Source organism: Hippoglossus hippoglossus, chromosome 6 (genome assembly GCF_009819705.1).
Source record: "Hippoglossus hippoglossus isolate fHipHip1 chromosome 6, fHipHip1.pri, whole genome shotgun sequence".
Lineage (NCBI taxonomy): Eukaryota > Metazoa > Chordata > Actinopteri > Pleuronectiformes > Pleuronectidae > Hippoglossus > Hippoglossus hippoglossus.
Genome location: NC_047156.1, coordinates 16,908,107 through 16,923,684, shown reverse-complemented (window position 1 = coordinate 16,923,684; position 15,578 = coordinate 16,908,107). Strand labels below are relative to the sequence as shown.

The following is a 15,578-nucleotide window of genomic DNA, read 5'->3' as shown; positions in this document are numbered from 1 at the left end:
CACATCCCCAGTTAGAGACACGATATTGAGTATGGGTAAAACATACTGTGCAGACTTAAGGCCCTACCTTTTTAAACCCGTACAATGATCTGAAATTAAAATAAAAGTGCCACGGAAAAAGGTTGGTGGTGCACAATGTCTCTTCCAGCTGCCAGGGGAGGTCGAGCGTGTAAAAGGAAATCGGATATCCCCCAATAAAACACTGCCTCTGTGGGCACGTCTCAGAGGTGGTGCTCTGGCCCCAGTAATCCATTTGCAGCTCTCCTCTACCTCCTCTCTAGAAGACCCACCTACAACTCTGTTGTCATTAGGGAGGTCTCAAGTGGTAATAGACACCATGACTCCTTGGCATCAGAAGGACTCAAGGTCACAACTTCAAAGTTCTTCAAATTCCCCCTCAGCAGCACGGCTCACTGGGTTAGCAATAAGAGGGCAGCGGGAAAGGCATTCCTTCACAGTTTCCACTTGTATCCTCTTTTTAAATAGCCACACTATTCACATAATGACTTCTGCAGCCTTCTGTGGCTCCACCAGCCCAGTAGAGAAACACATTTAACCCTATGAGAGTCTCAAACTCATACTTTTGATTTTAGAAAGACTTAACCCTTTAAGTCCGAGAAGAATTAGGTTTTAGGTTAATGTAACTGACTTTTTCCCCTCTATTTATTCAAGAAGGTGGTGTTTCAGTTTGAAAGGAAGACTTATTGAGTTCACATTCAGATTTTGCACATAAACATGCACACATACCATTTTGTACTTTCACTCAAAACCCTGCACTCACACTCAGATGTGAACAAAAGAATCCAAGCACAGAAGAAAAAAGACTGAACAGCAAAAGAAAGAATCTAAAAAAGCAGCAGAGAAATCTTAGAGCAAACTTTTCAAGTGTAAACTGAAGCACTCTTTTTTAATAAAGAAAGGAAAAACCCCAATAACTACTCACCAGCTTAAAATATGTGGTAATAGTGCAGAGACTACAAGATGCAAAACAAATATATATATATATATATATATATATATATATATATATATATATATATATATATATATATATATATATATATATATATATATATATATATATATAACAATGCCGTTACCATAAATAGTCCTGAAACAGCATCACATCAAACAATGCTATTTAGTGGATTTCAGGCACTGCCGCTCTGTGTAATTACAGAGCACTTTACCATTACGCCTCTGCTCGGCCATGTAAAAAGAGGGCATTAGACCGGCACGCTGCCAAATGACAGACACTTAACACTGTTTTAAAAAAGGAAAGGAAATAACCCAATCCTGATGAGGCAGTGATCCCGATCCGCCGGTGCAGCTGTTCACAACAAAACACATGCACCATGTGTCACACGCATGTCTACCATACACATGGCATTCTTATGTATGTTACACTAACGTAGTAAAAATAGTTACATGATATGAAAGAAAAGCCACAGCTTCTTCAGCAAAGCCACAGACCAGAAATGCCAAAAGTGGGCGTTGAATTGATTCCAGAGAACTTAAAAGGCTTAACAGGGGGATTTAAAAGCACTTGTTTTGCAGAACAAATGCTAAAAAAGAAAATCAGGATGAAGAAATAAACCAAGGAAGTCTTTAGTGCTTGTTTTGAGAACTCAAAAAACCTTTTTCTCAGCGAAACATCCCATTGTAATCTCCCAATCTGCCTGTCTCTACAAATGCCTATACTGTACTAGTGACACAGTTACTAACCTTATGACCGGCTCTGAATGCACAAGTGCAGCATCCGTCATTACTTGCATCCAAGACTCCATTTCCTTGGCTGTGTCTGTGCAAAAATAGTATGTCCTCATGTTGGGATGTGTTGCCTGTTGTGACAAATAGACGGGACCGGGGAGAGGAACAGTGACAGAAAATGTAACCTGAAAGAGAGAAGACAAAAAAAAAATCAAGTCAACTTTAACTTTGACTGGTAAATGTAGGTTAAATAAGAATAATGTAGAGCTGTTGAGACACTTTGTGGGAAAAATAAAATCTCTATAAACCGATTCTGTATGTGAAGATGCAGAATCTGTAGGCAAGGGACACGATTTTGAGAACAGAAGCTTTCTGGTTTAAATTTCTTGTTTGACCAATCATGTTTGAGCAGGGTTTGGTCGCATGCACAGTACATGTGGCGATCAAAGGAGGCAAAGCACATTGATCAAAATGCATCGGCTATAGACTTTTTAATTCATCTACATTCATTTGCTGTGGACCTAGAACACCTCCAAAAAGTATCTCTCTTTGTGTTTTGTGAGGAGAAACTTGGAAATCTGCTGTCTACACAGAAAGCCCCAGATTTGTTGTCAGACGACAGCTGATGGGCTGCGAGATTGAGAAAATAATGACGTCGGTTTCGGGTCATATTTCTTCACAAATAACAGTGGAAAAAAATCTGGTTAGTGAAATGCTCCTGGCTGTGGTCATCTGCACTATACTCATAAATCAAACTGTGTGTCACCTGAGTTTCATGCATACCATTAGATTAGGGCAGTAAATCTGCCGCAGTACTGTAGGACTTACCATGCAGTCGGTTGTATGGCAGACACATTGTTCCATTGTTGCTCTTCCCTCACAGCGTACAAAGCAATTTATTGTTTAAGGCAAAGACAGAAAGAGAAAAACAGAATGTTTAGTGCAACAACCTCAATATCCTGTTTACAAATGTCTGAAAACAATAAAAGTAATGTCATCGCTCCAGTTATGACAGAATAATGAGACCTTCTAATGACATGGGGCCTTTTGAGGACAGGAACAAGAGACAGGGAAAGTTAAGAATGAAAAATACTCAGTTACATCGCTGTGAACTTAGAGAGTTTGGGCCCTGTTCTACCTCGACTCTCCTTCGGCCTGAGTCAAAGCTGGAAAGAGTGGGTTGTGTGGTTTGAGAGACCATGAGCAGACTTCTGGGCGTCTGGTTTTTGGCTGCACTTGGCAGGACAACTCTGTTGTCTCTCAGGGTTTACGAGGGATCCACAGTCAAATACTCTACAAGCCACTGAGATCCCAGAAAATATGCCTGTCGCCCTGGACCTTGGGTTTTCTGAGGCAACTGAGTATTGTAGTGCAATAGTAGTCGAATATGACTTATTTGCTTTCTAAGCCTCACAGCAGATCTAGAAAAAACCCTCTCATGCTGTCTAGCAATACTTCTAGTTGCTGCCATCAGGTCAATGCTATAAAGTCCCACTGGCTCAGAAAACATCTACAAAAATAGTTCATTACCTCCCCCTAGTAGGTCATGTTTTCATTTTCGTTTGTTTGTGTGTCAGCAGGATTACTCAAAAACTGCACCACTGATTTCCATGAGATTTGTGGAGGGGTGGGGCATGAACCAAGGAAAAACCCAATACATTTTCGATTGGATATGGATAAACAGGCAGATCCAACATTTTCATTGAGTTAGGTGCAGATCTAGTGATTGTAAACGTAGTTTCAAAATGGGACTGTTGGGCCTTAGTGGAGAAATGCACTATACTGAGTACCTAACCGGTTTTAAATACATATATGCATACATATTTTAACTGGTGAGCCTCATCAAAAGGAACATTTAAGTTATGTTCTGGTTTTGACAGATAATAAGGTTAAGTTAAATTGAGCAATTCATGTTTCAAATATATTTTCAAACAAGAAACTAAAGAAAAGTAAGAAAACATTGTGAAAATATACAGTGCGACCACCACAGTCAAATCATCTTTCTAACCTCATAAGCTCTTATCATTTCATTTGATTGACCTTTCAGTTTTCTAAAAACTAAAGCCATGCTTCACCTTTCTAGGCTCTACATGTACTATAAATATAAAACAAAATGTGGAGTATTACAGAGTTTGACAGGACTGGAACCATGCACTGACCTTGAAGGCATATTTTCTGTGGATGTGATCATCCACAGACAGCATAGATATATAAAAGCTCGGCAGGAGGATGCTGCCCAGTATCCCCTCCTCCTTTTCATCTGCAGATTAAAACAAATCAACACATTGAATTAGGAACCATTCTGTGTTTTTATTTTTGTTGATGACACTACACTAAACTCTAGTGTTGAACAGTCAAAAAATTGAGAACCATGTCCACAGTGAGAAAACGCAAAGATTGGAGTGTTGGGCAAATGAGTGAAGGGGATGGAGTCCAATCAGCAGGAAAGATGAGCATTGATTCGATGTCCTCTGTAGCTCGCTTCTCTAATCCTCATTAATTTAGCAGACAGGGCTCCACATTGACAATGGAGCACTCGCCACAGGAGGGATTAGACTGAGACCAGAGTTTTAAGCAGAGAATTGCTTGACCTATCAATTTGATATAAGCAATCTGCACTGCTTACGCTAAACAGAGCAGGAAAACATAATATAACAGGCAGGCACTTTGGCATGTGTGCATGTTTGTGTGTGAGTGTTGGCTGGATGCGTTATGTTTAGCCCCTTTTCCACTGGTCAAAAGACCCACCAACACCCAGATACATGTGGCTTTTGTCTACAATGTGAATGGATACATCAGTATCAACTCCCAGGTCAAACGACTCTGCAGTAGACACAGGTATTAATTGGCGCCGGCTACAATCGGAAAACTTGACACCAGGGTGAACGTACGAATTTGGCAGGAAAGTGAGGTGAGAGAGCACATCAGTTGTTGGTGCGTTCGTAACGTTGAATATGACGGGGAAAAAACAGGAAGGCAAACTTCTTGACAGGTGATGCGAAGGAAGTAAATCGCCTTATTAAGCAGGTTTACCCACGTTTGGAAAACCTGTGAATTTCTGCTCATTCTGATGTAGAAGAGGTTTTAAAGTCTTACAGCTAGGGTTGGTAAGCCTGGAAAAGATAGCCAGGCTACAATTTGCAAAGATACATCCCGCCCCCTCCCATCGACCTTCCCGTCGTCTGCTGCAAGGTGACCTTTTTCCGTGACTCGCTCACTAACCTGAGACTATCATCTCTGCTTCAGAGGTGTATGCCTCTACGGTTTGTAAAGCCTCGGGTTATGTGCAGCGAGACCAAGGGCAGGGTGAGAGCAGGCAGGCAGGTCGGTGAGTGACACCAGCGAATCATTTCATTTGGACCAAATGAAATTGGTCATGTTTATTACAGTCCGGCGAAGGCCACAGACACCAGCTTCTTTTCTTTTTTTTTCCAGTCAACTTAACATATTGATGCTTTCAAGACATGATGAGGATTTCAACAGATAAGATCAAAAAGTGTTTCAAAAACAAGGCTCCAATCATTCTCTACAGGCTCAATATGAACAGTGAGTAATATTTCTGAACGTTAGCTGAACTCTGGTCGGCCTCTGCTAGTTTATTCGTAGATCTGTTTGCCCTGAAGCCATGTTCGAGCCATGCATCAACTAATGAAGTTATAAGGGAAGATAAATTGATCACCAGCATCAGGTGAACCTGAGCCCACTGGCTGCACATTTATTTATTCATCAAGACTCTGTGTCTCTGCTTCTCTCTATAAAAACACACATAAACACAGCGGCTTCTGCAGAAAAGTCTCTGCACACAAGCTAACATGGTGGAAGATCCTGAGTGCACCACAATGCTCTGATCACGACAACAGATAGCTGCTGTGTTTAGTTACGGGGCAGCTCAGTTCATGACCCCTCTGCCCACTCCCTGCTGATGGATACAATTTCCTAACATCAGCCCGTCCGCTGTCGTCTGTGGCTTTTGTCAGTCAGTGGGCGGAAAGAAGGCGACAGGACTGGCAGACGCCGGAAACAACACAGACTGGATGTCATCCTGATCAGCAGAAATGACGACTGTATCCACATGATGTGCGCAGGGGGGCACGCAAGACTTTCTCTGTAGCTACAGCAACAGTACACCTATTCTACAGTTACCTAACAGCCCCAGTCATTCACAGTATTCACTTTTTTCAAATAGGAAAGCTCTCAGGCACAAGGCTCTCGGACACAGCTGTGTCAATATTTGATATGAAATGCTGAAATGCCCCGTCAGGGGGCAGCTTATAAAAAAGATCCCATCTAAAGCTTGCAAATATATTCCTGCTGGGCAACAGTAGCAAAGAGGAAGATTTATAAGGACAGCCAGACTTTAATAATTAAATGGAAAAACTGCTTTTAACTGGACTAGAGGTCCCACATGAGAAAAAACCTGATGTGGACAGTGGCAGTGGTCATATAAATAAAACATTAAGTTTCCACTTCAATCAAAGTAAAACATTTAATTACAGGAAATATCAGTTCCATCCATTCATTAGCTATTCTGCTTCTCCTCTGAGGGCCGTGGGGGAGCTGGAGCCAATCCCAGCGGACGGAGTGAGAATCTGTGTACACCCTGGACAGGTCGCCAGTCCATCACAGGGCTGACATAGACAAAAACCATTTTAGCTCACATTTATGACTACGGGCAATTTAGAGTCTCGGGTTGACCTGTAAGCTGCAGGTCTTTGGAGTGTGGGAGGAAGCCGTACCCGAGGTTGTAATGGATTAACAATATTTGAGAGATTTGCTTCCGACTTGTACATTTCACGTGAATGTCTCCTCAAGTCAGAACAACATGTTGGAAAGTTGCGGAAAGCAATTAACATAATTTTACAATCAGCTTTCAGCAGGAGCTTTGAAAGTGAACCCATCAAATATCACATGCAAACTGTAGGTCTATCCTAACAAGCGGCTATCACCAAACCATTTAGCCAAAACAGACGTTTTAATGATTAACATGCATAAGCTATTGATGACCACACCTCTTACTAGACGGGACATAACAGCAAATATTGGAATGAGATGTCAAGGTGTTGTTAAACGGCCTAAACACATAACTACAACACATTTTGTTACAGAACCCATGTTTTTCCACATTCCGACTTCAATGCACATAACACACCAAGATCGGAACAACTTCACAACTGGGTAAATGAGACGTCTCAGGAAGCACTCAACTGCACAGAAAAAAAACCACGCACACATTTGGATAATATGCAAACCCCACCAAGAAATGTTCAGGTTCAAACCCCAAATCGTTTTTGCTGTAAGACGACAGTGCAAACCACTGCACCACCGTGCACACACACCAGTGGAAGACATGGGTTGTCTTTACTAAACTTAAATATTGGTTGTCTTTACTAAATTACATGTATAAGATGTTCAAAAAGAGCAACTAATGATACAGTATGTCTCTTTAACGTGGAATTAGAGGATTTAAATAAATAAGTAAATATTAGCAGGATCTATTTTGTTTGATGTACAGTATCTGAATCCAAGGATTACATAAGTATGCAAAAAGTGTAAAAAAAAAAAAAAGAGCATCATCTCTGGAAACTGGACATGTGAAATCCAATTTCCTGCTATGCTTATGGCAGCATCTAAGCCTTGTGTAAAACCCTGGCTTTCCTTTGGGGAAAAAATTATCCCTTAAATATCAAGTCGGACGACAGTAGAGCCCTTTCAATTAATATGTCTGTTCAGTTGGTCCTGACAGGCGGCTCACCACAGAGACTTGCAATCGCCAAGAACACGGCTTGTGGTGCTCTGAAGGTCACAAGCTCAGTGACCTACTAATCCAAACCTATCACTGTTGTTAGCAGGTCCATACAAATGAAACGTGCCGTCAGCCACGTGGACAGGACTCACCTCTGTAGTAGAAGAGGCACAGGTCCGACAGCACAAACCACCTTTTCTTCCACAGCTTCATCCCTGTACTATCCTGCAAAGAGAGCAGAGGAACAGAATACAGTTACTCCACCTGCTAGTGGAGGTGGTTATATTTTAAAATGACAAAGAAAAAGAGTTTGGTATGGTTGCCTCATTGAATTCATTCCAAGTAATTAACCATTAGGCTACATATCACTCGATGAATGATGTTGTGCTTCCAAAAGTATTCAATTACATTTTGATTTAAATTTAAAAGTCTGCAATATGCTAAATAATCTGTTGACAAGTTGCTATGAATCCAAGAATGCTGGCAGGAAAGAAACTAGACAGACTCATTAGGAGGGCCAGCTCGGCTCAGGGACATGCCTCTGACCCAGTGGAGGTGATGGGACAGAGGAGAATGAGAGCTGTCATCTCTGATAGATAGACCGTCAATGAAGGAGCGTTGTTAATGTATCGCAGGTTGTTCCTTCCTGCTGCTGTTGAACTGTACAACCAGCTCTGCTCCCAGTGGACCACACAAAACAATTCTGGGCCAAACCCAGGTTTATTTAAATTTAACAGTGCAATACTCATTCCTATCAGTGTAATTGAATGGCTGATGTGCAATCTGTTACACTGTATATACTCAACAAACACTGTGTATATTCTGTTTACACTGAATATTACACTGAATAATCACTTCTATCATATCTTTTCTAAATTTCCTTGCGTTTATGTTGCATGTTTACTCATGTATTGCATTAACTGGTGTCTGTTTGGACTGTCCTCTTTGCTGCTGTGAGACAGAAAATGTCCCTTATCTTATGCTTCCATCTGACACGTCACTAAAACACCTGGTATCCTTTTCCTTGTTTTGTCTTTATGTGCCTGTATATTGTGGTATAAAACACCTCCTTGGACTTTTTGGTAATTTAAAATGTTGTGTGTAAATAAGTTACATTCATGGAGTCAATGTTGAATTCATTCACTTTGTAATTTTTATCAATTTTACTAATTCGTGTAATGGAGTTAGGGACATTTATTTGGCTCAGGGTGAAACATTTTAGTTTTTCTAATATGATGCAAAACAATAATGAAAGAGTGCTCTTCTGTATTCTCAATCAATAACCAGCTTTCCCTTTCAAAGCATGTTGCTTAGTGGCCAAAAATAAATAAATCCTGTGCTTAAGTTGTTCTTCAGTATTGCTACGCCGTGATCAAGAGGGTTTTCAGGCTGCTGCATGAAACGGATGAAGGGTGAGGAAAAGGGTATTAACCCTCCATTTGCTTTATTGGAAAACTTGAGTCCTTGATCGTGGATCCCACCCTGGGACAAAAGCAGGGGGGAGGGACCTCAACTACTCTGTCATTATGGTCAAATGGCATGTGGACTGCAGTTTACTCTAAATGGAAATTCAGTTCTGCGAACCAGCATGTTTAACACATTAGAACCAAAAATAATTCACAATACCAGATGCTGTGCAGTATGGAGCCATATCTCAAATTTAACATTAGATTCAAATTTCCTAGCATCCGTTCTTTTGCCAACCTCCCTCTGTACAATCAAGGTCCCAACCACAGGGTTTACAATGTGTTGATGAATAAACTTCAGAAATCAAAGGTTCTGTTAGGTATTCCTCTGTTCAGCGGGAGAGAAAAAACAAGGCTTTTGCCAATCACATCAATCACTTTGTTCTCCCAAAGGATCAAGTGAAAGGCTGTAGCGTTTCCTCCACCAAGGACTTCAATAGCTTCCAGGTTTCAATGTGGCTGGAAAATAAAAGTGCAAATCCAGCTTTTATTCAGGGTAGCAGATTTGTGAGTCTTTAGTTTGCTCTACGTCACCCCGATTGAGGTCCCCAAAGAAACAGCAGCTGGCAGCTGTACCAAAGGAGGCCATCATGTGTTCACAAAACTGTGCCGGGAGGCTGCAATCAAAACTAAATGAGTCCCCCACTTATAGGAAGCACGAGAGAGAGCCCTGTCTGGCTGAGAGTCGCCTCAAGCACCCCCCCTCTTCACTCTGCTGTAAGTAACCAGGGAGCTGCGATGAGGGATTGGTATTTAAACAGTGGCCGCGCTGGTTGACTGGCTGAGCAGAAACACTGGACAAAAGAAATGTTCAGATCCTGTGAGACTTCAAAAAGAAGCTTCCTTTGTGCTCAGAGTAAGACTGCTTCTGCAAAAGTTACAGAAGGAGGAAGAACATAAGCCTTGTTCTTTGTGTAAGAGGAAGGAAAACTGTATAAAAAAAATAAAGTCTGCATTAATAAGATGATTTCATGTTCCCTAACTATGCTAAATACAGAAACTTTCTAAAATATCCTCATTTCTAATCATCAGTTGCATTATTACAAATATATTTATTAAAAATGAACAAAACAAATAAAATAAACTAATGTTACTAACATCTAAACATCAATATCAAATCACTTTGCCGTCAATTGTCAATTAAAGTTCAATATGAATTATTATTATTGTTAATATTGTTGTTGTTCTGCCATACGTTGCTATGTGTAATGGATTGCATAGCTTCATTCTAACATGACTGCACAGTCATGCTAGCATCTTTGTGAGACTTTACTGAGGCACAGAACCAAGTAGAGCTAAATGCTAACCTCAGCATACTAATAAGCTCACTCTGACAGTGCTAACTACAGCCTAACTGATACTGGATTGTTTTTAGATAGAGGCAAAATTTTGTACAAAACATATTTTCTCTTTGAGATTAATCTATTTATGTATTTTAATCATTTAAAGTGGACACAATTTACAGCGATATGATAACGTGCTAACGTGATAATACACAAAATACAGGAAGGGAATCAACAAAGATAGTAGAATTCATCTTTACATGAAATTTATGGTCTGGATGAGATTTCATGGCAATCCACAGAGCCATGTCACAAGAATGGCTTGAACACAAACTCATTTACACATTCTGCCTCTCAACACTTTATTGGGTGATTTATTGGAATAAATATAAAGTTAAACTTGGTGTCATATGTTCTTGCTTACCTGTTTATAAAGCCAGTTTTTCTTCATTACAGGGGCACCGGGATTCCTCCTGATAGAGTTGGATCTCTTCCCGAAGTTATGAATCTTTTTGGAAGGCCTTGAGGGCTAGAAAAAGAGCATGAATGATTAACCAGCAAAGTGAGCTCAATCCACAAAAAACTACTTTTTCCTAAACTTTTCTCAAACTTTCAGAAAGGAATTAAAATGAATTCAAGTTGGGTTTCCATTATATCCCAAACTTAAAAGACATGCTTGACAATCCAATGGTAATAATGTGTGTTATGTACTCTTCCTGCTGGGCTACTGGGGTTAGCAGCATAGTCCGAGCCACCTGTGTAGTTGGAGGCCTCACTCATGATGTTTAGTGCTCGTTCCTTCTTCTCATTCGCTGGCACTGTAGAGGCAGGTCTGAAATAAAAAGAACAAAGTATGCAGTGAGCACATAGGAAAGTTATAAGAGATATAGACAACCGATTTAAATTCATGATCCCAATAAGAGGAGGAGAATAGGAGGAAGCAGCCTTTATTCTCTGGTTTCTCTCTCCTCTAAAGTTCAACCTATTATAATAAGATCTCAACCCAGAACTATGGATCAAGCCAATTACTCCCACCATGTCACCATAGATACATTTCCATTCCTCTATCGTCTTTTAATGCACTGCAGTGTCTGTCCAAAATATTGGAATATGGCAATTACAGCAGTGAATCAGGCCATGATGTCTATAAAGATTTCTTTAAAGCAAATGTGGAAAAGTGTAGCTAGTTCAAAATACGAGATAGGATAGAACACCTTGTTGTTCCTGGCCCACGGATATGTCCTACATTCTTTAGGAAGGGAACTACATTGTGGTCTAGAGGGAACAAGACAGGGAAACCAGAGTGGAGCAGAAATACTGCAGCAGTGAAAAAAAGTGTGATCTCTCAGATAAAATGGTTTCAGGTCACTGAATAGGGACAGAAACTGCAAACTCTTGCTGCAAACTCTACCCTGCTAAATCAATTAATATCCCAACATTGAAAGGCTTCAGATGAAACGGTACCATTCCGTTATATGAAAGACTGTAGGTTATATAGATATAACCTACAGTCTTTCAGTCTATCATCTGTCAGACACAAGGACAAGACTGTTAACATCGATAAAAAAAAACTCCATGCTTTTATAGTGAAGGTGCACAAACACAAGAAGGGATCACAAGGGATCAGGCAACACACACAGGATGTTCTGTACATGCAGCACTGGAGCAGAACTGAAACGACCTGCGGACCATTTAGAAACATGAAAAGACAAAACACTGACAACCACAATCTGTATTTGTTTTGCCTGTATTTAGAGCTAACGTTACATAGTTTGTTATAGGTCAAGACTCAGTTAATCTCTAAAAAAAAGATTCCGTATGTGAAAATATAGAATCTGTAGTGACAAGATTTTGAAAGTTAAAGCCTCCTAGTTTCTAGTTTGATTAATCAAATTTGAGCAGGCTTTAGTTGTCTGCAGGTAAAGAACCAGTCACAAATATGCAAATGTGCGAGCGAGGGGGTGAATCAAACCTTCCCTTCCTGTGGCGCAGCAAATCCACAGCCTGGCTTCACGTGGAGTTTAACTTTGGTGAACTCTGACTCGCGTTATTCGCTTTGCATATCGGTGACCGTGCCCTCAACAGTCCACGTGCAGAGCAAAAGAGGCGGAACATTTGGCCAAAAGGCATCAGCTATTTGCTTTCTAATTTATATACATTAACAGATGGCTATTCATAGAGATAGCCAACACTTTGTCTAGACCTAAAACAACTACAGAAAGTATCGCTTTTCATGTTTTTGTGTGGAGAAATTTTCAACTGTAAACATTGTACAGCAAATGGAAGATGGAGTCTAGGTCTGGATATCCTCTGTCGACAATAGAACCCCCAAAATAATGGCCGTTGCCCCCAGAGGCTAATTCTTCTTCAGATGATTGCCGATGGACTCAGAGATTGACACTAGGTTGCAAAAAGCAGCATAATCTTATTATTATGTAACTTCCCACAGAACTTATACAAGGAATAGTATTTCTTTTATCATTAAAGTTAATTGGTTGCCTTAGATTGCCGGAATACATAATTGGGGTTCTGTGTAGAGGTGACACATTCCCATGGACACTATCAGGGAAGTGGGTGACTAATGCTCTCTTGAGTTGAAGTGTGCACAATTTTCAACTTGTTAGTCTAAAATAGCTTATTGTGCAGAGTGATGAGCAGCCGCTGAGATTTGACTTCTTCTCTATCTAATGAGCTGGCTCCAGGAAATGAGCTCCAGAGACTTTCAGCACTTCCAGTGACGGGAGAAATCCTAAGTGAACCGTAATCAATGGTGTGTGGACTTGTCATCAAAACAAAGGTGGGGAGCGGTGGAGAAAATGGACTCACTTTGGTTTAACAGATAAACTGCTCCTTTTGATGCTCTATTTAGCTGATAAACCATTTCCAGCCTCTGAGCTCCAGTGTGATTGTGTGTGTGTTGGCTCCTTGTTGATAATTAGTTTGGGCCTGATAATCAATCTGCATGCTGTGAAATTGAAAAGTAGCCAGTGTGTCAGATTAGCTGCCTTAGCGAAATCACTGCCCAATGACAACCAGGAGATAAAGAACAACGAGAACAGAAGAAACTATGCAGTAAAAATATACTTACAGTACATCTACTGTGTTTGGAGTGATTAAAATAAGCTAAACAAATGATGAACAACAATGATTTTTGTGATATATTCTGAAATTATATTTTTGTTTGAAAACCAAATAATAATGTTAGAGTATACCAAAGCATCCCAGTGAGATCTTGTACTAACGTTTCTGCCCACTCTTGTAAATGTCCAGCTTGACACATAATGGCTAAAAGCACAAAACTTTACAAATACTTGGATAATGTGGGCTTGCTTCAATTGTGGGAAACTCTATTGAAAAAATACATCCAGTGCTAAAACAAGTAATTTTAAAACATTGACATACTGATAATTCATGCCCTCACCAGACTAATGCGGATATTTTGCAAAACAAACTTTCCCTCTGCCTTTGGGCCTCTAATCCACACGCAAACAGCATTTTAAGCATAAAAACTAATTTTTACGAACAAGCTGATTTCATTTTATGTGCATTTGTGTGTATGAGTAAAACAGAGCCTTTGAGAAACGATAATGTCACAGCTTCCGTGGTGTATGCCCACTGCTGCTTTGTTTAATGAGCATGCACCAGAAACAATGGGTGCTATATACCAGTGTCAGCATATCAACGGATTGTTGATCTGGACTTTATCGCCCACCCACTGGCCCGGCATGCTTGTTAGAGCATCTTTTTGTCTAGACTGAGATATTTTTTAAAACAAAAGTTGTGAGGACGGAGAATTTTTTTAAAAGCAAGGGGAAAATATCCGTTAAAAAAAAAAAGATCTGCAGTCGTGTAGACAAGGCTTTCATGGTTGGTTTCCCTATCTGGGCCTCTCCAGTATTTATTTCTCAACCCTTTATGTCAAACACAATGCACACACGCAATGGAGACCACCAACTGCTTCACATTTATACTTTGACATGAGACTTTGCTCTGGCTGGCTTCCACTAACATGTTAGCATGGGACACAACATGGATGACATATGTTCATATCCACAACATGCTGTTTTCAGTGTTTGTCTGCTTTCAATTACAGTTGTCTTGTTTAAGATGGTGCTTGTCACCCATCAGCAGTGGATATTGTATTGTACAGAGTAATTTACCACAGCTCTATGTGAACAGCGAAGTGAATACAAATCTCAACTGGAAACCTAAAAGAGCCAAACATGGTCAACTTAAGAAGAAGAAAAAAAAGCTACTATACTGTATGTATTTGCAAAGCCACCGTGGCAACATTTTGCTATGTTCATATGTGTAAATAATAAAATATAAGGGTAACTGCGATTTCTATTTTTAACAAATGTTTCATCAACCTGAAAAGAAACCCTGTGGCTGAGCTGCATGTCCAGATAACTACACTTACTCTAACAATTCACATTCACTTTCCTGTTCCTCCGCCAATGACGTGATTCTACCCCTGTCTGTTTGTTGGTTGGTTGCTTTGTTTGTAAGCAGAATTATGCAAAAACTGCTGGATGGATCACCACAAACAAACAATATGACTGTTTAATCATGCCTTTACAATATAACCCCATCTAAATAGTTAACACCATTCATTAACTTTTAAGTTCAGCATAGGCTACACTTACTTTATATGCTACCATATCATCTGTGGTACAGCTACATGAAATTATGTGTGTGTTCCATGTTAAATAAAACAATAAATGAGAAAGTTTGAGAAATATATGCGAATAACCAAATTGATCTCATCTTCTCTTGTGGGAAATGCCACAAAACAAAGCCCTTTCAGCAATTCCCAATAGGAAGACCACCCCATGTGTATTAGTGTCACATCACCGTCATGGATTTTGTGCGTCTGTGTGAGTGCACTGGGTCTGTGTGTTGCCATTCTAAGCAAACACTGAGCTGAGCGGCTGAGGGTGCGTTTTAAAAATGACCACACAGCATTTCTAAAGAAAATACGTGCTTTAAAGACTTTTGTTTGGTGGTGAACCTGACCATTATTTTTTAAATGAAAAAAGATGAGTAGAATAAGGCAAGCAGTACACCTTGTGCACCATCGCAGGTTCACGCAGATACTGATATTTATTGCAGTCATACCTGCATTTATGTGTCTTTGTTCTGTAACAGTGCAGTCATTCTGAAAGTGACTTATTCTCATCTGGAAATGAATTATCATTCAACATCAGGCAGCATGGCAAGCTAATGCTAAAGCTTTTTTTCTTTTCAAAACTGAACATAATTCGTTAGGTCATATTATGCAGACTTATAGTCGTCCTTTGGCCCCAATGGAGGACAGAATTTACCGTTTCTGAATTTACTTCACATAGAAAAGTGTTTATATTATAATATTTATTT

The 15,578-nt window shown here is 40.0% G+C and overlaps 1 protein-coding gene across 8 annotated transcripts in view; it reads right to left on the bottom strand.

The window, feature by feature from the left end:
- Positions 1-15,578, bottom strand: part of LOC117762867 (pleckstrin homology domain-containing family A member 5-like) — a 90,956-nt gene that overhangs the window by 21,710 nt on the left and 53,668 nt on the right. For 7 of the 8 annotated variants that reach the window (XM_034587546.1, XM_034587547.1, XM_034587549.1 and 4 more), the window contains exons 5-9: positions 10,914-11,034; positions 10,627-10,731; positions 7,606-7,678; positions 3,870-3,970; positions 1,726-1,841 (exon numbers count right to left, since the gene is read on the bottom strand). In XM_034587546.1, the coding sequence (XP_034443437.1) occupies positions 1,726-1,841; positions 3,870-3,970; positions 7,606-7,678; positions 10,627-10,731; positions 10,914-11,034 (516 nt within the window). Of the gene's footprint in view, positions 1-1,725; positions 1,896-2,538; positions 3,138-3,869; positions 3,971-7,605; positions 7,679-10,626; positions 10,732-10,913; positions 11,035-15,578 lie in introns of those variants that run through there. The other variant, XM_034587553.1, reaches the window with a different exon arrangement.